The 20,990-nt window shown below is 40.8% G+C and overlaps 1 protein-coding gene across 3 annotated transcripts in view; it reads left to right on the top strand.

Annotated features, from left to right (window-relative positions):
• Window positions 1-670: 670 nt before the first annotated feature.
• The window catches only part of LOC306826318 (A-type potassium channel modulatory protein DPP6-like), a 62,614-nt gene continuing 42,294 nt past the window's right edge, over window positions 671-20,990 (top strand). The window contains exons 1-2 of one of the 3 annotated variants that reach the window (XM_079347530.1): window positions 671-685; window positions 928-1,007. In XM_079347530.1, coding sequence (XP_079203656.1) covers window positions 948-1,007 — 60 coding nt within the window. In that variant the 5' untranslated portion in view covers window positions 671-685; window positions 928-947. Of the gene's footprint in view, window positions 686-817; window positions 833-927; window positions 1,008-13,778; window positions 14,492-20,990 lie in introns of those variants that run through there. The other 2 variants (XM_079347529.1, XM_079347526.1) reach the window with 2 other exon arrangements.

Below are 20,990 nucleotides of genomic sequence, written 5' to 3'. Positions count from 1 at the left end.
AGAAACATAACCGACTGTGTGGCCACGGAGTGACACAGTTTCCCCTTTGATCACCACCCACCTCTAAAAGCTTTTAATTGCAGATGTTGTGCACAGATTTCCCAATGATTCGTCAGGGTAAAACGTACAGGGTCATGTTAATTTCAATTTAAGACACAATACAATCAGTTAATATCACGTGAAGGAACTAACTCTGTTAGGATCAACTTAAGTTCTTGATGCAAATTCTACCCAACAGAAGCGTCTTTAAATTGTCACAAGCCATGCCAAATATGTCCCTACACTCTGTACGGGCCATGAACGTTTCATAAAAGCTGGGGATGAGGCGTAATGCAGACTCATTTTCAATGAAGTGGATTCAAAGTGCAGTCTAAACTCGGACACTTTGAGGATTGCAGCGGCTCCACACACTCCTGGGAACAGAGACGCATGTGCAGTTTGCTGATAAAGCGCCAGCTGCACTTTTTTTTCTTTCAATCTTGCCGCGGATGAGCTCATTTTTTGAAGCAACATAAGCACAGAACTATAAAAGAGACTTCCCCGGATTATAGGAAATCTTAGTGAAACTTTCTGCGGATCATTTGTCTTACTGGCAGAAAGCGCGCACTGCAGCCGGGTTACGCTGGAGCTGAATGTTAATACACGTTGATTTAGTATTGGACACTTTGACAGAGCACTACTACAGGTGGGTGGCGTCTACTCTCGCACATTTCTGGGAGAGCTGAAGCTCACTCGAATGCAATTAACGTTTCGCGAATGGTGCCTTATGAGACGTTAAACTTGAAGTGTTATTAAGGAAAACAGCGCAGATATTCCGCCTTTAATTGAACAGGTGAGTGCGCGCGTATTCACGTGCACGAGTGGGACAGAGCGAAGGGAGCTTCAAGTTGTTCAGTCGGCTTCAGGTTCGTATTTTTGTTTTTGCAGACGTTTCGCTCCACGGGACAATGAACTCATCAGCAGGCGTAGGACACTACCGCAAGACATCCAGCAGCCGGGCAGATAAGGTAAGTGATCTTAAAGCTCTTTATGAGTCCTGCTCGAATCCAAACGACATGTCTATTTGTTTTACCAAATGGCTAAAAAGCCACCATTTCCGACCGTCAATGTGCTGTCGGAGTACTTTTGAAGGGGCACTAATGGGCGAGGACTGTTTAGTTGCATTTTCTGTGGACTCAGATTGTAGAAATGTGTAATGTTCTGTCTTCAGAGTGGCTTGTCTTGATTTTTTTCAGCTTTGGATACGTTATATAATCAAACTTATAGCTTCCTGTTTTTGTTTGACTTCAAAATTGTTTGGTTTGTTTGTTTGGTATAGTACTCACCAGTGCATAGTCATTTACATATTGGATCATTTGGGGTATTAAGTGCCACTGTTGTGCAACAAACTTGGCTGCACATCAAGACTTCATAAAATGTTTCGTCGCCCCTCAACGAACGAAACCATGTGATAAGCTGCTTGTTTGCAATGTTCCTTTCTTGCAAGATGTCCTTGTTTCTTATTCCCTCAATGCTGACCAACTCTGCACACATGCCAGATTGTCAACAACCTGAGGATAGCTTTTTTTGTTTTTATCACACAGAACGTTTTCCATTTGGGAGAAATCTCTTTTATAAACCTTGCCTCGCAAAGTAATGCCCCTTTAATAGCACTCCCACTCTGCCATTTCCGAGCATCACTTGCACATCAGATCCAAAGTTAACATCTCTCGCAGGGAGATGCATCGATTGTGGTGTCAAGGAGGGACACAACTATTTTGACACATGAATCTGAATCTGTATGTGGGACTCTGAGGAGGAGCTTTTAAATATTGTAATTGTGGCAGATCTGCGTGCCTCTAGGGGGCACAAACTGCATGTAGAAAGCTATTTTAGGTCTTCCTGTAATCTGATTGAGTCTTTTAGGTCCACTGCCAGGCTTGAAGTTTTTATATAGGATTATTTTTCTCAAAAAAAACTCAAACCACCACGAGAACAAGTAAACAGGGCGTGGAAAGTGAAATGTTTTCACTGCTAAATGCCTGAATTATTTTCATTAGAATCAATTTATTTGAATCTGTTGTTTTAAATATTGTGTTATCAAGCATGGATGTGTGGCTGCTTTCCAGGGGGATGAACTCATTTATTTGTCCATAGACCAACTCTTCTAATCGCAGTCTGGAGCTAGTTTGCCCTCTGCTGGAGGCACAAAGTCACTCACTGAATCACCGTCAAATCTCCTCGCCAAGCTTTTCTAGTTACATCTCGACAGTTTTATCTGTCATGACTTCAGCTCTACAAGCCTCCGGTCTGTTCCTTTCACAGTTACAATCAGAAGTGATACTACCATACATTCCACTTTACTGCTGACACTCACAGCTCCATGCCATGCAAGCGCAAAAAGCTGCGAGGACGGAAATTTCTGTGACCGAAGTTTGACTCTTGAAAGACTCCCAGGCACAGCCATTTAAATTTCAACATAATCTGTAGACAATTTAGAAAAGAAATCCTTTCGTCTAGCGGTGGATATCTGAGCTGCCGACCCCTCTCTCTGAGGAAAGAGGAACTTGGGACAAAATACAGATATGCTTTCTCTTAAACTCGCTACGCCTGTATTGAGATGATGATCCTTATTTTTATGTGAGAGCTTTTACTTACTGAAAATTAATACAAGGATAGTCTTTTTTTTTCTTGTCTTTACGATTCTGTCTTTACTCAGATAAATATATGTAGTATTCTTACAGTAATCATAGACATTACACCTTTTTGAGATATTCATATTGAATGTCACTGCGACAAATAACTAGGGATGCATCGGTTCAACATCGGTATTGGCCAATATAAGCCTTGTTGACAGAAATCGGCACATCGTGCAAATAATGTGGCATGAACCAATGTCAGTAGCTGATGCTTTTTTGTTGTGACGTATCAATGCAATGCTGGCATCTAGTACAGCTCACTACTTATTCAGAGATGAGGTTTTTTATTTAGGCAGAGGAAGTTACCTGTTGGTCAAACTCTGCCTTATTTTCATTTTCAAACATGAGAGAAAATGGTGGCAAATAAACAACAATATTGGCAACTGGCTAAATTTTCACTCCCAACATCGGTGTTGGCTAGGATTTTCCCAATCAGTGCTTCTCTTCAAATAACCTTTATCCAAATCTCACTTCACAAATCTCTTCAGTTTTTGTGTTTCAGGCTTTTAATCCCATTGAATCTATTCTCCTATGTCACCTGCAATAACACAATATCAGTAAAGCACATGTTTGTAGATGCGCTGTCACTCTTCCAGAACTTAACATTTAATAGTCCTGCACTAAATTGCCTGTGATTTCCATGCAAAACATTCAAGCTATGTCATTTAGAGGCCTTTGAAAGCATCATCACATTATGCTGCTGATTACAGCATTAAGCTTTCTGCCATGTTTGTTGTCAGTTTGTAAGCTGCTTCTGCGGTGGCTGCAGCCGCAGTGGCTGCTGCTGGTGAAGTGTTTTTGATGTTTTCAATGGTGATTATGCTCGTAATGAAATGCTTCCCAGGAGGAAAGACAACATCCAGAAGTGCTGCATGTAAACTAGGCTGCTGTATGAAGCTGTTTAATGTAACTTTCTAATAAAAAAATAAGTGTTTCAATGCATTGAACACATTGTTCAATTAAATCCCTTCAACAACTTTTTATTCCGTGTTTATATTCAGTGTTCAAGTAGATCTCTAATTTTACATTTGCATTGAAGTCAGATAGAAAACTAGTCTGCATCATTCTGTCACATTATGATTGGACCAGGATTGTACCCACTTAACCAGAAAATCAACTTCTAAAACCTCTGCACGTCGTGTTTCAATTTCTGAAGAGAAAAAATCAACTTAAATTTCTCAAGTGCTGAGGCACACACACACACACTCACACACACACACACATACACACACACACACACACACACACACACACACACACACACAAGGATGTTAAAATGTTCTGTACAAATGTGTCTATGGGGCCTACGTTTGTGTTGTTATTCCAGTACATTTAATAGGTTGTCAGGGAACACGATCGTAACTTTAATCTGTTTGATCAGGTGAGTTTGGAGCGAAACCTGCATCAGAGCTATTTAAAAGACTGTGTCAAGGATTTATCGGCCTCCTGAGCTGAATGTTAAGGCTCCCTGAGGGTAGAATCGTCGTACAGACAAACTTTCACAGAAATAATTTGTATGCAGCAGGAATATATATGGATGAGATGCCTTTCAGAAGGATTCTGTATTCATCTAGTGAGTGAGCCTTCTGTGTTTCCGCATTGAACCATTGAACTTTGAATTGCCTCCTTAAAATGTTTGTATTGCTGCCTACAGCCACTACGAGCCATTACCAAACAAATTTCATTTTCCTGATACACGCTCGTCCTATGCACTGATTTTCATAATAGCATCTGTTTATTTCATCCAATGGCTGTATTGAGGGTGATAATGCAGTAGCGAACAATAGCACTTTGTTCAATGAAATGGAATCTGGAGACATAGAAATGACTAGGGACAGGGGCAACACCATTCAGCAGCAGTCATTTCTCAACACTAAGTGCTGTGCTGAGGGTTTGGCTCCCCGGGGAAAGGTGTGCTGTAGATGAGAACCATGTTTCCCACAGCTGTCCAGGTTTTGCTGCTCGTGACCACCGTGAAGTCTCCTTCTCTGGACACATTTGTGGTCCTGCATGGCTCCCTGGGGCGCTGGGTTCATCTGTCGCTGTCACCTATAACAGATGACCTGATAGTGCTTTGTTCAGTGGTGAAGCTGCTGGTTCCATGCTGATAAAAACACATCATAGTTTTATATTACATTTTATACCTTTCTCATTTCAATTCAGACAAACATTTTTTTGGTGTTTTTTTTCTATTTTATTCATATCTTTGCACCGCTGCCCTTCCTTGAGCTCCAACAGGAGTTGGTATGAGGAGCATACCAAGTATAGAAGTGTGAATCTGTTGGATCCACAGGGAGGAGCACAGGTGGACCGTGCTGTGGGCCTTTGAGTCAACGAGCCAGAGAGAGGTGCTTTGGTGTGCTGAAGGTAACGATAAGGTCATACAAGTTATAATGCATCATTGGGACATAAAGTTGTCTTGTAAATATAGGGTATATTTCTTTTCAGTACACGTTTATACTTTTACACTTTGTATGTCCATTTAAGTTGAGACCATAGACTGTTCATTAGAATTAGATGTAGCATCCTTTTTTAAGCTTATTGTACTGTTAGTAAGATGAAGCTACAGTATATTTTACAGAGGCACATACAAAATAATGGCACTTCTTACTTCATATATGACCTCACCTCAGTAAACATCTTCCTAATTAGATCATGTGTTCACACTCTATCTTATCTCTTTTTCAATCCAGCGCGATGTACTTTCATAAACGATTGTTATATTTACAGATACATTGATAATGGGGCAGGGGATGTTAGGGGGAAGTGATCATACTTTGAGATACGTTTCTAGCAATTTGTATCAAACCTGTCACCCAAATAGGATCAATTATAGTTCTCGACTGATCATTGATTTTAATCCCAAGATGGTAAATGCAAAAAATACCTTATTTTGGCTGCCATGTTTCAAAATTGTCATTGGAATTATGGAGGCTACATCTTCCTATAAACGGTCAATTGGTTCAGACGTTATTTCCAGAAAATAGCAAAGCTTTATCCTGTAGCAGCGTTAAACAAAAGTGGCGTTACCACGAACTCAAAAAAGCAACAAGAAACAAACTACTCTATATGGTGATTTGCATTTTGTATCACAAGTCAAGCTGTTTTCTTATTTACCAGCCTTATTTATTGATCAGTTTATGATTTATCAATTCAATTCAGTGGCTGTAGACCCCAGTAAGGTATAGATGCCAAGACCTTAAGTGATGATTTCATTATCCCTCCAGGATCTGACAATAAATTCAGCCTTCTCTCTGGATCCGCAGAGCCATATGTGCTAAGGAATTTCCCCTGAACAAGCTGATATGTGTGGTGTAAAAGGAGCAAAATGAACACTGTCATTGCTACAAATTCCTTTTAGAGACTATAAATGATTTTGTTTTGACTTCAGTCTTTAAAATGCTTTAATGGGAGCTCAAATTCTGTGAAATCAGCAGAAGGACAGAGAGAAGAAATTAGAAATGAAACGTTGTCAAAGTATACATCTGAAGACACTCAAGCTGCGCATTGTTAATCTTCTGTCAGTATGATACAAAAATTCCCATCGCCTCTGTGCTTTACAGCAATAACAGCCCCGACCTTTCCCCCTAATTGCAATTAAAGTGACTTACCGTGCGCCTGCCATGTTCATAATCACACCAGTGTATGTCATGGCTGTAATTGTGCCAAAAAATTTACAGCGGGAGAAGACCAATCAGGGGCATGTTTAAAAGACGCTGGGGAAATGTCACGGCACGAAATCAGCTTGTTAACAACTACAGCTATAGCTATAGCTATAGCCACCTTGTCGTGTGTTAACTCAAAAGATATTATTATTCAATGGTACAGTCACCAGAGCAATTATTTTCTCAGATGAAACAGTATCTCCCACGGGGTGCATGCAAATATGAACTTTAGCTTGTTTTCCTCCTCAATGTTGAATCTTTTTAACATGAAAAACCTCTGGCTTTTGTTCCTGTGGTTTTCATTTAAACTGATACAGTATTTTTTTTCTCTGTGCTTAAGACTCCCAGCAATAAAAATGCAAAATGCGGCTCTTTATCTTCTGCCTCTGCCACTGTAGGTTAGTCCTCCCTGCACAAATCAGACATGTTAAATATGAGCCAAAGCCTGGCAGTCATTAGAGATAAACTGCTGCGGCTGCAGGGGGAAGACTCCGGCTCTAAACGGGTCCATGAGTCACGGTCAAAGAGAGACTCTGCTGACTTTCAATCTCAGTATTTATGAAGCGCCGTGAAACTTCAAACTAGTTCCTGCCACAGGGTATAAAACACACCGCTGTCCGTGAAATAAGAACATAGGCTTCCTAACTTTTATTCTCTTTGCTGATGAATAATTGGCAAGGTCATTTTAAAATAGTGAACATTTTTCTCATGAATGTTAAATTACATTTCTGTGAAGTTTATAACTTGAGACTCACTTCTGCAGCGTGATTTCACTTTAACGACCTTGCACTGCGTACGTCTTCGAATTCACTACGCCTCGGGATTCTGGTTTTACAAACAGGAAAAAACACTAGACAGCATCATCAATTCGAGTCTCGATTCAACCTGAGTCCATATCTGACCGAGACTGACTGTGTGTTGTGACTCTGAGTTCTCAGTTCACTATTATATTTAAGGGGGGGTATTTCTCGCCTCACGCTTTCATCCAATCTACTTGCGCAGATTAAATCAAGAAAAGGAGACGACAGTTTGGGTTTTCATTGAGAAATAGGACTTCTCCTTTTCTTCTTCGTCTTCTTCTCTCGTGAAATCAGTTTCATTCCTTTTCCTCCCATGAGTCGTTGGTGCTCTGTGCTTTTGGTTGAATAAGCTGACTACTCTGTCTCAGCGCTGGATTTCAATGCACGAGGTACGAACACTACATAAATAAAGCAGCGTGGCTTGTGCCAGGCTTCTGTCCTGTTAGTGTGTGTGTGTGTGTGTGTGTGTGTGTGTGGGGCGATGGTGGAGCTGCGTTTTATGAGGTGGAGGACAGGCTGCATAAATATCACTTGTGCTTCATCACAACCCTGCTGCAAAGACGACTGAATTGATCCATTTCTTGGTAATATGTGCACACACTCAGATTGGAAAAACACAAACAACACACGCGCGCACACACACACACACAAAAGGAAAATGCCTAGCAGGCAGTACAAGCACTGATGTGTTGAGATACTATTTGTGTTTATTGTTTCTACATACAATATGTTAGCGTGGCTAATTTACTTCCACCATTAAACTCTCCACCTTTGCAGAGAAGTCTTTTAGAGAATTTTTGAGTGAGTGTGACGGAGTCTGGGAAGAGGGAGGAAGGGAGTGTAGGGAGATTTACCCTCCTCTCCTCCTACTATCCCACCTCCTTGCTGAAGTGAAGCCAGAGTCCGTGTGATTGATTTACCTGCGAGAAGAGAGGGAGAAGATCCGGTCGGGGATCCTGGACCCCTGGGTCACCCTCTCCCTGAGCTGAAGGGGAGGGAGGGAGAAGAAGTAGAAGAGGGTTGGTGTGTGTGTGTGTGTGGGGGGGGGACTTCTTAGATACCTCCAGCAGCCCCAACTTCACAGCGCATAGGTGTGAGCACAAGGCGAGTGGCACTTATCAGCATGTCTGTCCTGATAGCCACCCAGCTGAAGATAGACACAAGCAGCACTCCTTTCAGAAGGGTAAGTGTGTGTGTGTGTGTGTGTGTGTGTGTGTGTGTGTGTTAGCATGCACTGCAGGCTGTGGGAGAATGCATGTGTTTATGGGTAATTCGTTTGCTCCTGACAGAAGAGGCTGCTGGCTCATTTTGATAGAAACTGCACAGGCAGGCAGACAGGAAGGGAGCGGCAGGTCCCGACGACCCCTCTGATGATCCTGATGGACATTCCTGCTTTAATTGCAAGAGCTGAGAGCTGACTCCTGGAGAATGTCTGACTTTTCTACACAGGCTGTGGAGAATTTTTAGTGCCTCATTGTTATTCTTTGTTGCCTCCTTTTGACTTCTGTGGGAGATAGCCTTCTTATAGGGAAAAGTTGGATAGAAGTATGTTTGTATTGAGGTGGGGGAAATTTGGATTTCCGATGATTTGCTTACACTTCTTGTTCTGAATTTGAACACTATTTTGTCTTTGTTCATATCAAAATGAATCCGATTGCTTTGAGGTCAGCGGTTTTCTCTGCATTAACACTGACTTAATGCTGCTCTTGTACTTGCATGCAAATGGGCTGCAGGAAGAATTAATTAGGAGCAAGAGTTTGGGATAACTTTTGTTGTTTGCGAGCGGTTAAAGGATTAGAATTTAAGAAAGGAGGCGATCTGAATCTTCTTTTTTTTTTAGACATCGTTGCTATCAGTGCTTCTTGTTTTACAGTGTGTTGGTCTTTAATCTTTAGATTATTATCTTGTCTGTAGACAAGACTACTTTGACATTTCCCACTGGTTGATGTGTGTTTATATAGAGGGGTATGAAAAATAAAGGTCTGTAGAGGTGTTTTGGTACATTTTGTAACACTGTGAAAGTCATGCACCCAAGAGCAAGACAGGTTGGGTGATTTAGACTATTTATCCTTTCTAACATTATTGCAGCCCTTTTTCAACCCTTACCCCACGGCACATACTTTCCACACACACACACACACACACACACACACACACACACACACACACACACACACACACATGACAGTAAATTCTTAGTGATATGCTCTGTTGTCCTCTCTTCATATCTCCCTCCTTCTTCCTCTTACTCCTCCTCATCCTCATCTTGAACCGTTGCCTGCAGCTCCCCTCCTCAGACGTTGCCGCCGTCTCTTCCACCACATCAGCCAGCGTTAAACTCCATTTCCTTACCAACTTATCTGCTACCATTTCAATTTGTGCTCGCTACATAGCATTCCCTTCATCCGTAATGTAGTGGAAGACTCAGCACTTATTCTCTGTGGAGGATAATGATATGCCAGCTCCGACAGGCAACATGCTCATCTGGTTTCAGGGCTGGAGAGCATTTAACAAAGTTGAATTTTACACACGGCTTAGTGAAAAATGAGCTTAGGAGAAGTCAGAAATGAGCACTTACCAGAATATTTACCATCATTTAAATATGCTTGGGATTTTCTTAAATTTATGCATGAATTTTGTAATCCACACCAGACTCAGACTATATATGTGCTGCTCATATTAAGTTGAATATGAAGTGTACATATTTTAGGGACCACTTCAGTCTCATGTGGAGGATTTCCTTTTTTGAGCAAAGGGCCACATTTGTAAGTTTACATGAATTAAACTGACAGTTTTGACATGGCCAAAAATGAACCTCGTGTTGAAATGTGTAGTGAGAGTATGATTTAGACAATCTATTCCTCTGTTCAGTCCTGTGGACTTTGTGCAGCATAATGGCATTTCGATCAGCACTGACAGAGGGAGGTGTTTCTGCTAGGGGTCGACCTATATTGGTTTTTCGGCCAGTGCCGATTTATGAGATCGATAACTTATTTTTCAAGCCGATTTGCATTTACAGTATAAATGAAAATCTTCTGTTAAATTGAGAATTCTGAATATTACAAACTCCAACACTTTGTTGGTTTAAAAGCTGAACCAGAAACTCTTCTCCTGCTCGAGGCTTCAGTGATTACCTATTCCTCCTTTGGTGTCTTGCAATCAGATAGTACTGTAGCCGTACACTGACTGAGACAGCGTGGTGAATGAAAACATGCCCAGAAGCAAAGACACACCTGCAGTGGAGCCGGAATAGCAAACTTTTTATTTCTTTAATTTTTTTTAGTGATCTGTAAAATAAAATAGCGATACACATAATTGGCAAAACGCCAATCATTCCCAAATCATCAGTTCACCCCTAGCTTTTACCGTGGAAGTATTCAATGTGATATCCAGACATGTTCAATATAATACTGTGATACTGATGAGAAGAGTCAAATGATACACACACACGCACGCGCTCACACACACACACACACACACACACACACACACGTGAGAGAGATGTGGAAACGTGCGTACTGCAAAGAGTTTTAAAATGTTCCCCTGCCACCTTGAGATGTTTATTAGGGTCCTTTTTTTCTTCTTTTTCCATCCAGCTGTCATATGAAAATGCATTTGTTGCTTTTAAGGCATACAGTATACAACATCTTTTCTCTTTTGCCACACAGTTGGAAATCAAATAGACAGATTTGTTCTTGTAATACAAATTAATTACTGTGAGGAGATTTTAGTTGGTTGATGAAAAGATTGAAGATGACTCTTTGTGACCTACAAAAGCAAACAAGATCATAAGCAACAAGACTGATTTCTTTCTATTTATTCATTTGTATGCTTTGTAACAACTGCAGCTGGGTAGGTGTCAGACCAAGTGATTTATACTATGCTGCAGAAACAGCCTTTGTTTACATTTAGCACAGCAGAGATTCACAGTCAGTGATACCACTGATAAAAAATGCAGGATAAGATTTAGTTGCCAGAAAACACAACTTACACACATGTACAGGACGATATCAAAGAGATAAGAGATGACGCTTTGTCCACAGAGGTCACCGAAATCAAAGGAAACAATTCATTTCGAATCAGATGTGAATGTTAACTTTTGGATGCTTTGAAAACGGACTGTCTTACTGAGAGCTTTAGAGTAAAAGGCATGAAATCCAATACAGGCAGCGGGATGTTAAAATAACTTAATGCAGCAGTTGGCTTAGCTCTGCATCGAGGGAAATCATTAGAGTTCTGCTAATGCCAAATGGAAAATGGTGCAAAATGAGGTGATTATGGTGGGTTGTAAGTAAATCCATTTTATTACATGCATGTAGAGAGGCTCAGTAATTTCCTTATTCAGCTGAGCGATGTTCAGAGGAAATTAGATATTACTGTGCTTCCACTAGTCGCTGAGTGATCGATCTGTCTGCTCTTCCATCCAATTAATTTGTGTCTTTTAGTTTTGGTGCACAGGATGCTTGTCTAAACAAGTCAGCCTGTGGTGGTGTTACAGTTAATGCAAACACATGAACATGTGTATGCTACGAATGCATAATGTTATTTGTTGAACGCTTGTTAGATGGGTTTCAAGGTTTCAGTTCAGTCTGGAGTTTAACAGTTATGATTTTATTTTACCTGCAAGATTCCTGCAGTGTTCCAGCTTTAACGTGGGGCATCCAAGCATTTATATAGACTTAAAGCACTGAGCAAAAATAAATGAGCTTCCGTTTCATACAATAATATAATATCATTTGCTGCTATTCTGTGGTTACTTTTGTGTATTCGCTGGAACCAAAAGTAAAGCCAGGAAACCATTCAGTCGTTCAGATTTTATACATCTGTTACAAACTTGGAATGTAATGTCATTGTCACACATCACACCTGAAGTATCTCATAACTGCCTTCAACAGCCACATTAGCTACCCGCAGAGATATTAGGTATGCTGCAGCTATCAGGATCATTATAGCCATTATTACGTGCCTCTCCAAATGTTTCCCTCCCAAAACGCAGAGCTCGACTGCAGTGATGTGTGAGAGAGGAGTCGCTTCCAGTCAGCGGCTGTATCTGCGAGGAGGCGATAGGAAGGCTCAAGCTGAGCCCAGGCTCCCCTCGGCACAGTCCTGAGGGGAGTGTTAGAGCAGCCAGCCGCTACACAATAGCTCCCCAACAAGGTGAGGGAGATTGGAAGACATCTATCAGAGAGGTCCGGGACAAATGTCAACTGGCTCGGACCTATTTCCCCAAGGGGTGTGCAAACCCTGGAAAGGCATTTATGAACTGGAGAAACAAATGATGACAGGGACCTAGGTGAGCCAGTGTGTAAGAGGAAGCCCAAAACATAAATCTCTATACAGCCATTCAAATGCATCTAAAAGCACAAAAAAGCGGTGGATCTATTGATTAATGAATCCTCCATCAAGTCAAAGGAAAATTGATTCAGAAGAGAAGAGAAAAGCAAAGTTTAATTAGGAACAGGAAGTAATGTCATATGTCCTTGTTGTTTTTTGAATGAATGTCCAACCTTTTTTCAAGTCAACTTTCTGTATTCCTGATACATTTCCTGCTATAGAGGTTACATTCATAATTCAAGCCATGCACCAACGAGCCGCTAGAACCTTTTAAGAGCTGGAGATGACTCACCATGAAAAGAAATTAATTGAAAGTAACTCTTTGTTCAAAGGTGAATGTAGAATATATTCATTTGGAGTCATTCAGCTCCTTTCAAACTATAACAAAATGAGCATGATTTGACTCAATGGAAGATGCAAAACATTCAGCACTGTTGTGAGCCCGGCTTTATTGCTGCTTTGAAGCGCTATCCCTGTGAAGATGACCTATTTCCCAAACATGCAGCTGGGCCCGGGTAGAGCTGTAGTTTGAGCTGTCACAGAGAGACTCAGAGGGCTGTTCGGCCGGGGCATTAATGACAGGCTGGGAAGACGATTTGAACACTTTGACTCAAAAGCTTTCCCATCACCTCCGCTATGGATAAGCCAATATTCTGTATTTGCCAAAAGCCATATGTTGCTTTGGCCTCTGCAAGCATTTCAAGCATGAAATTGTTCGCATTAGTGCTTATAAGCTAAATGACACTTGTCGATGTGGAGACTGAGTGGAAATGAATAGAGGAAGTGACACTTTTCATAGTGTATTACTGTCAGATGAAATAAAAGAAACATTAAAACAGTTAAAAGAAAGTTAAAAGTTCATTTTTCTACAAGAGGTAAAGCTGCCAAAGACAGACAGTGATTTATTTGTTTTTATTTCAGCTGGCGTTTTTATTTCTATATTTGCTTTATTGTACTAGCTGAATTTTCTATCAACTCCTGAATATTTGTTTACACCTGACAGATCTCTTTAGAGGTGTTTGTTCAGCCTGCCCTTATCCAATGCGCCACAGAGAGGCACCCAAGCTCCGTCCTGGGACCATATCCAATTGTTTGGGAGGTAAATATAGTGACATGAGTTCATGAAATCCTCAATGAAAATGACTTTTAATAATAGATTTAAATCTCTGGATATTTTTCAGGGTGGGTATGTGCAGTACTTGTGCGTAAAAATCCCCCAATCAGAGTATCAACTACTGTACAGTAAAGCTGCTCTCAGTGCTGGTCACTTCTCATGCAGAGCGCGTCTACGGAGAGAACCGCCGAGCTGCCTGCGTCCTTCACACTCTCCATGCGCGAGGACAGTCATCCAATAAAAGCCCAAAGTGTCGGAACATTGTCGCGTGCTCTTTTATTTGTGGACAATCGTTCGGGGTCCGGTTGGGACGGGATATCTGATCGGAGAGTCAAAGCGTCCTCGTGCCATCTCACCGTAAGGAGGCAACAGAAGAGAGGGGAGACAGCGTGCTTTGAATACAGATGAGAGCAACTATTGACACCGTCAGCCCACCAGTCTGCTGTGCGCGCGGACAAAGCTGAAAGGACGTGGCTGCCAAAGAACTAGCTTTATCTACTATCCATAGACGCCTGTTCAACAGCTGAGTCTTTTCTTATCGTTTTTACTCCATCCCGGAGGTGGCTGCCAGCTATATCGGTTCGCCTGGAAGCTCACAGAAAACCAATATATCTGCCCCCCCGGAAGAAGAAAAAAACGGAATCAGGCGAGACCTGTGAGCGTCTTTGACATGCTGTAAGTTCTTGTTATCTAGACTGGACCTGTATTATGGCTTCGCTGTATCAGAGATTCACCGGAAAGATCAATACCACAAATTCGTTCCCGCACCCACCTGAGGCCAGCCACCTTCTCGGCGGACAGGTTGCAGACGAGGAAAACGCAGGGAAGAGTCCTCAGCAGGTCGGTGATGGAAGACCTCACGTGCAGTACCGCAAAAAATGCGCGAAGGAGGACGAAGATGTAAGACTCTTAATACTTGATTTTTCTTAACCCCTTTAAGGATAGACCTGCACTTGTGTTTAACTTGTTCCCATTCATCAAGACCAGCATGAAGCACAAATACGTATTATGTGCATAGAAAGACATAGGCCTGAAGATAATGGAGCTTTTTATTGGTTTCACATCTAAAGGGTGATGTAAAAGTTTTTTAAAAAATCGTTTCATACAAGCAGCTGCACTTAAAATGTTTTTCTTAATTCACTCAAGACACAGCATGTCCCTTGATAATGATTTTCCACATCATTGGCAAGTATCATCATAGGTGAAGGTGTGAAAATCATTACTGGTTGATGTGACTCTTTAATTTTGTCTGTGATCTCCTCTGGTTCTGTCCATGGTGCTGAAATGGCCTAAAGTAGAACAGGGTTCTGCAGTCTGTTACCACAGATAAAGTTTGAGATGGAGAAATCTTTGATTAAGAGAATCTAGTCAAAAGAGAAGTTGTCCACGGATATTTGGGCCATTTCACACAATTTCCAAAAGCGTCTTCAAGACGAAACAACATCAGCAACCTCTGATTTTTTCAGAGCTTCTATTGAAGCAGGAAGTAGGTGATCTGAACATAACATGGATTTGTTTTTCTTGATGACTGACCAAGTTGATGTAGTTATACCACACTTCATTTGCATTTTCTTTTGCAAAGTTTGACTTAGATTTTTTACCACAGTTTTTTCCTCGAAGAAAACACATAATGATAACCGCAGAATAGGACAAATAACATGAAATAAAGGTGAAAAAAAAAAACCTTTGCACAACTCTGCAAACTGATACTTACTTTAAAATGGTGGATGAAGCCTTTGTTGCTTGTTTGCAGATGACTCTGTGATAAACCTACAGCAAACAGAACTATACATGACTGGCCTCTTTATCTTTAAATAGCTGCCACGTTCCTCTGAATTATTGATGTCTGTCACATCAGGAATCAAGTGATAAGGTTGGCAACAGGTTGATGTTGCTCAGCCTGTCAACAACGACACAGTGACTTGAAACATAAAAAGGACAGTGCTTAGTGCTGAACATATTTCCCTCTCTTTGGTTTTATTGTCTGAGGAACTTGGTTGCTGGAAATGATGTGCTTTTAGCTATTAAACCTTGGGATTGCATTTAAGAGTATGACCAGGGGCCTTTATTGTGCTTCTGGATTTCCAACATATTTATTAGTTATGCTCTGTTAACCTTGAGCTCACCTTTAGTCCCAATGCCCCCCTGATTCGTGCTAGAGCATGAAATTGCCTTTATCCTCAGGAGATGTGGAGACCAAATCAAGAGGTGCTATTTCCAGCTCCTACTCCATTCTGCAGTAAAACTTTGAACGCCTCATTGTTGTTTCTATTACTTTGCAGAGAGAATGGGTGAAAATTGATTTTAAAAAAAAGTCACAAGATTTATTTGGAGATCTATTTTTTTTACCTACTTTAAAATATCACAATAATTACATTTTTCGCAAACAACAATTTATTGTGTTTACTGCAGCATTCTTCTAATCTCCAGAGCTCCAAAAAATGCATGCACTGCATCTTTGTTTACAGAATGTGTGTGTGTGTGTGTGTGTGTGTGTGTGCGCGCGCGTGCGTGGGTGGGCGCCTTAGGATTGATTAATAGCTACTTTGTGATTTGTGTGCAAGCATCAGTATTTGGCGTCACCTAGGGAGATACAAGTCATTGTCCTTTCCTTCCTTACTTGACTTTTTTGCAAAAAGAAACCCACAATGCCTTAATTGATATATTAATGTTTTGTATAAAGGGAAAGTTTGTGATATTCCACTGCAGAATGAATCCAGAGACACACACATTTTTCTTACATTTCCTTCATGCAAAGAGAACAGCAAAGGAATTGTTAACATTCCCTTCTCTTGTAGCCTCACGTGGTGATAATGAAAGATTACACGTGAATGTACAGGGGTCACATGGGGCACATTTCTAACCAGAAATGATTCTTGCAGGTTTTCTTAAAACTCTACACACAAGGGCTCACATCTCCTTGAGGAAGATTTGCTAAGTTCTCCCAGAGATGGTTTGACTTCAATTAAGGTTTAATTTAGCTAAATAATTCAACAGGCAAGGGCCATTATGTAACACGAGTAAACAGGTTACAGGAAATCAATGAAAACAGATGAAAGAATAAATCAGTGCATGTTGATTACAATAAAATTAGTGAAACTGATAACTGGAAAATACGTCTAAAAGCAATAGCACATTTAAATAACAAAAGGTCATACATACTGTCCTCCTTTTCAATAATTTTAGATAAATCTCAGAGCTTCCCAAGACATATCGGTGAAGTGTATTTTTAATAATCCACTTTCATCCTGTATTTGATCATGCCTATAAACACCTATTTTAATCTTGCTCACAATGGGTTGTTTCTGTGTCTGTAGCTTTAAATGCCAATAAGCTGTATCTGACCACACTGCGTTGGAAGAGGCTGTGGCTTGGGCTTTCTACTCCATGCCCTATTTTTTATGGTGGAAAGGCAGATTCAGAGAGCAGAACACACACCTAGTTGTGGGAGTGTAACCCACCTGGGGGAGGGGAAACTGCCCTTTGTGAAGGGAAAATCTCCAAACAGCCTGTTTGAGCACACATTTTATGAAAAGTGGAGGGGGCCTCTTTTTTTAAGTCGGTAAGGATGGACTTTGTGGCATTTGTGGACAGACTAGGGACACATTACTGTAATAACACCAAACACCTTGGTAGCATGTTATTTGCACAATATGTGAACTTTAACTTTGTTATTCAAATCCGAATATGTGACCAAGCTTAAGTCCTTCAATCACACGTTTAAAAGAGTTACAGCTGCCAAAGACTCAGTAAGCATCTGGCTCTTCTATTTATAGACAACAATCATTAAAGAGGCTGCTAAAATTAGTTTGACTCCTTGTTATCCAGTCAACTCTTCATCTCAAAGGGAAGTACTATTTTTGGAATCCTCTGTTTTGGATCTGTTTACCACAACAGTCTCTGCAAAAGGAGAAGTTATCACCTTTCCCTGTCCTTATCGGTGGAAATATGTTGGGAGTTATAAATTGTGTGATATAACAGGTTCCTGCCTCAGGCTAGATCTCTTTACACTGATGCAGTAATTACATCTACTGGCTGGCATCACGCTTACATTGATATGTTTAAACTATAAAATAAAGTCTGATCTTTAGTCCATAGAAATGTATAGTATTTGACCAGATTTTTATAATTTAAAAGTAAGAATTCATGTTACAATGTGACTACTATCATGAATAGTCATAGTCACAGCCCTTCTCCCACACAACTTCTTGAATGGGAGATTTGCATGTTGATCTATAATACATAAAAAGTGTCAAAAAGATGAAAAAAGCCTGACACTTTTGAAAACTTAATGACTACCCCTGAAGAAGGCTGTATGTGCTGCTATACCTGGGTTGTTAGCCAGCTTTTTAATGACTTAGCTTGTATCTTATATGTGATGAAATGTTTGAGTTCCCCACCGAAGAGCGCCGTCACCATACTTCACCATAACTTTGAACTTTTAAGCTCTCCAGACTGTTGTTTTCTTTTCTTTTGCTTCAAAGTAGAAGTTTTTTTTCTTCTCCTCCCATGCTGAATTTAACTTTGAGCAGTTATTTTCTGCTTATAAGAGGCTGATTGCAGAGATGAAGTTTTGAAACATCAAGGTTACTCAGTGAGGATCACAAAGAGCAATAAGCCCTCTGATTTCTCTGTGGAGGTTTTTTGGGATGTTTTTAACACACACAACCGTTGCGTCTCAGGGTATATTCTTATTAAGTTAATACATGGGTAAATCCTTAAACGCTTCATTATGCCTGCATGTTGTCACATTTAAATTCATTTGCTTTAGCTGAGGTAAATTCCCCGTTCCACATTATTATTTTGTTATCTTGTTTTGGATGGCATGAAATTGTAGCTGAAAAAGAATGAATCATAAATCAGCACAGGCACTCTGCCTGTCCTTATTTGCTCTTAGCTCTGCCTTCTTCTGAGAGATACTCCACATCTGAGTACGACAGTTTGGCCCCGTTCCCAAGTCTTAGTTTAGCTCTGTGCTTCCTTTGAGGTCCGGAGCTCAGATAAATCAGCCAGACGGAGCTCAACGAGAGAGGCCAGATAAACGCGAGAGAGTGGAAAGAGATGTGATAAGCTGCCCTCGTTATCTCTGTGGCCGGGCTCGCTGTGAGCCTCAGCTGATGACTGCTAACTGAAGTCTGCCACTGACTTCTTCCCTGCTGCTCTCATTGAGAATGATGACATCCTGACATGATCCCCATACAAAAAGTTTTGTTCTGGGACAATTTTTTTACCTTAATCAAACAAAATTCTTAGAAGATTAGGGGATTTGGGAGATGAGAGGAAGTAAGACATGGATGTAGTCTCAGTGGTGTTACCTATTGGTTTAGGAAGAGACGTTGAGAAGCTCCACCATGGCAAAGTGTTGGAGCTGAGGCGGGCTGAATATCTACCTTGGTTGCTGAAACTGGCCCATAGGCCTAGCTCATCATATTGTTAGTAATGATGAATAGAACAAAAAAAAAATTAACATTGGAGATTATCGGTTGGGGATACCATGCAACAAAGGTCCAATACCAAAAATTAACCTTTAAGACTTTTGGAGTATTTGGTTGAAATCTAAACCCTACAGATTTTTTTTTTTACATTTCTTTTTAATTTTTTTTTTTAATTTGAAGTCTCAGCTATCGGTTGTTGTGTCAGGCATGTTTGGTATGTTCATACTTTATGTTATAAATATATTGGTGGAAATATACTGTTACACAAAGACAAATTATATAGATAAAAATGCATGTATTTACAGGATGTTATTCTTTATGTTTTAGCATTACGAGGCAACCACGTTGTTGCTCCTCCCCTCAACAGGAGCTCTCAACTGTGTTGCCATGGCTGCAAAGGTGGAGAGGGTGAGGCTGTGTGCTCACTGGTGGCTCTGACTCCCGTCTGAAGATGACGCAGCTCTTCAATTTCACACTTGTGCCATGCATCGAGCTCACCATAACAGGCATGATAGCCTTTTCTCCCCTTTCTTTCTAAAAATTCCCCCCCTGCTTCAGTGCTGACAGAATTTTCCATATTGACCTGCGGATTTTTTATTCTCCGCTGTTCCCAAAGGGCATCTCAACAGGTCATTCATCCCTGTTGAGCACCTCAACACTGCAGACACGCAATCGATCATCTCTCGCCACACTGCCCCTCCCCCGTCCTCCTCCCCTGCAGACCTGTCAACAGCATGTCAGCAGGCTGCTCTGTCCTCCTCCTCCTCTTGATGATTTACTGTATTATTACACAAGCTGACAGTGAGTATTAGTCAGTGTTTGAATAAAGCAATCATTATTACTCCCTGATGAGACGAGGGTCCTGCAGACTGCTTGATGCTGAGCTTCAGTCTTTCGTGGCAGATGTGACAAACATCATCTTCTCTCATTTAGCCTCCAGGCACGCAGTTTGATTAAAGTTTAATTCATGTGCTGCTTATATTCCACAGATATTTTCATGTTAACTGTAGCTCTAATCTGAGCAGCCAAAATGAAGCTGATTAAATATTCATGCCGTAAAAGAAAGACACCCCTTTTGTCCGATTTCTATTATTTCTCTTCTTCTTCATGTAAGTCACACCATATCCCCTCCCTGCTTTTCAAAGGAGATTAGCAGTTAACTCCACAGATGAAACTCCACTTTATAGACCTCCTTTTCTTAAATTTATGTGTTGGGGGCTAAATATATCTGTCTTTCAACCTAGATTGTTCCAGTTTTACAGGATTGCTCCCTGTATTCATGTATGTGTTTTTTTATTTATAACTTCAGGCTTTCTTTTCAGAGTTTTTCTTTTGAGGATTGCCTATATTAAATGTGCTTAAACTGCTTGATATTCGGTAGATCTACTGGTTTGTTTGGGGGGGGGGGGGGTGGTATTGTAGATAAAGCAATACTGTTAACTGTTTGTAGAAATGATTTTAATCAGTAGTCTATGCCTGACTGACTTTTGTAAAGGTCTGGCACAGGCCTGCAGCCTTTCCTTGTATTTAGCTTGCTTCACCACTAGAGACTGTTGTGTTCCAGTCTATGCACTAATATCAAACTGGTGAGTGTACAAACCAACATACAGCACTGTACAGCAGGTGAGCTGAGGCTTTGGCTCCGATAGAAACAAACTTAGGATATTTTCCACCATGCGCCATAAGTGCCAATAAAGGCAGAAATCCTCCTTGTGCCCCAAAACAAACAAACAAAACCTCAAGTTGCCATGGTTTCCACACAGCCTATGTCACTACAACCAACCAGCTGCCACCGCCAAGAGAGCCTCGGCGACATCCAGGAAGAGGAACATAATGTTGGCCATCATTAGGAATGAAAAGGTTATAAAGTCACCTCGCATTGATGCAATAAAGGCATTTTCTGTGGCAGAAAAAGTCAAAGAATTATTTGTGGCAATGCTTAATTACAAAATGAGGAAATTATG

This window comes from Symphodus melops (assembly GCF_947650265.1).
Source record: "Symphodus melops genome assembly, chromosome: 7".
Classification (NCBI taxonomy): Eukaryota; Metazoa; Chordata; class Actinopteri; order Labriformes; family Labridae; genus Symphodus; species Symphodus melops.
The sequence above is the reverse complement of the archived record's forward strand: the minus strand, read 5'-3'. Positions and strand labels throughout refer to the sequence as shown.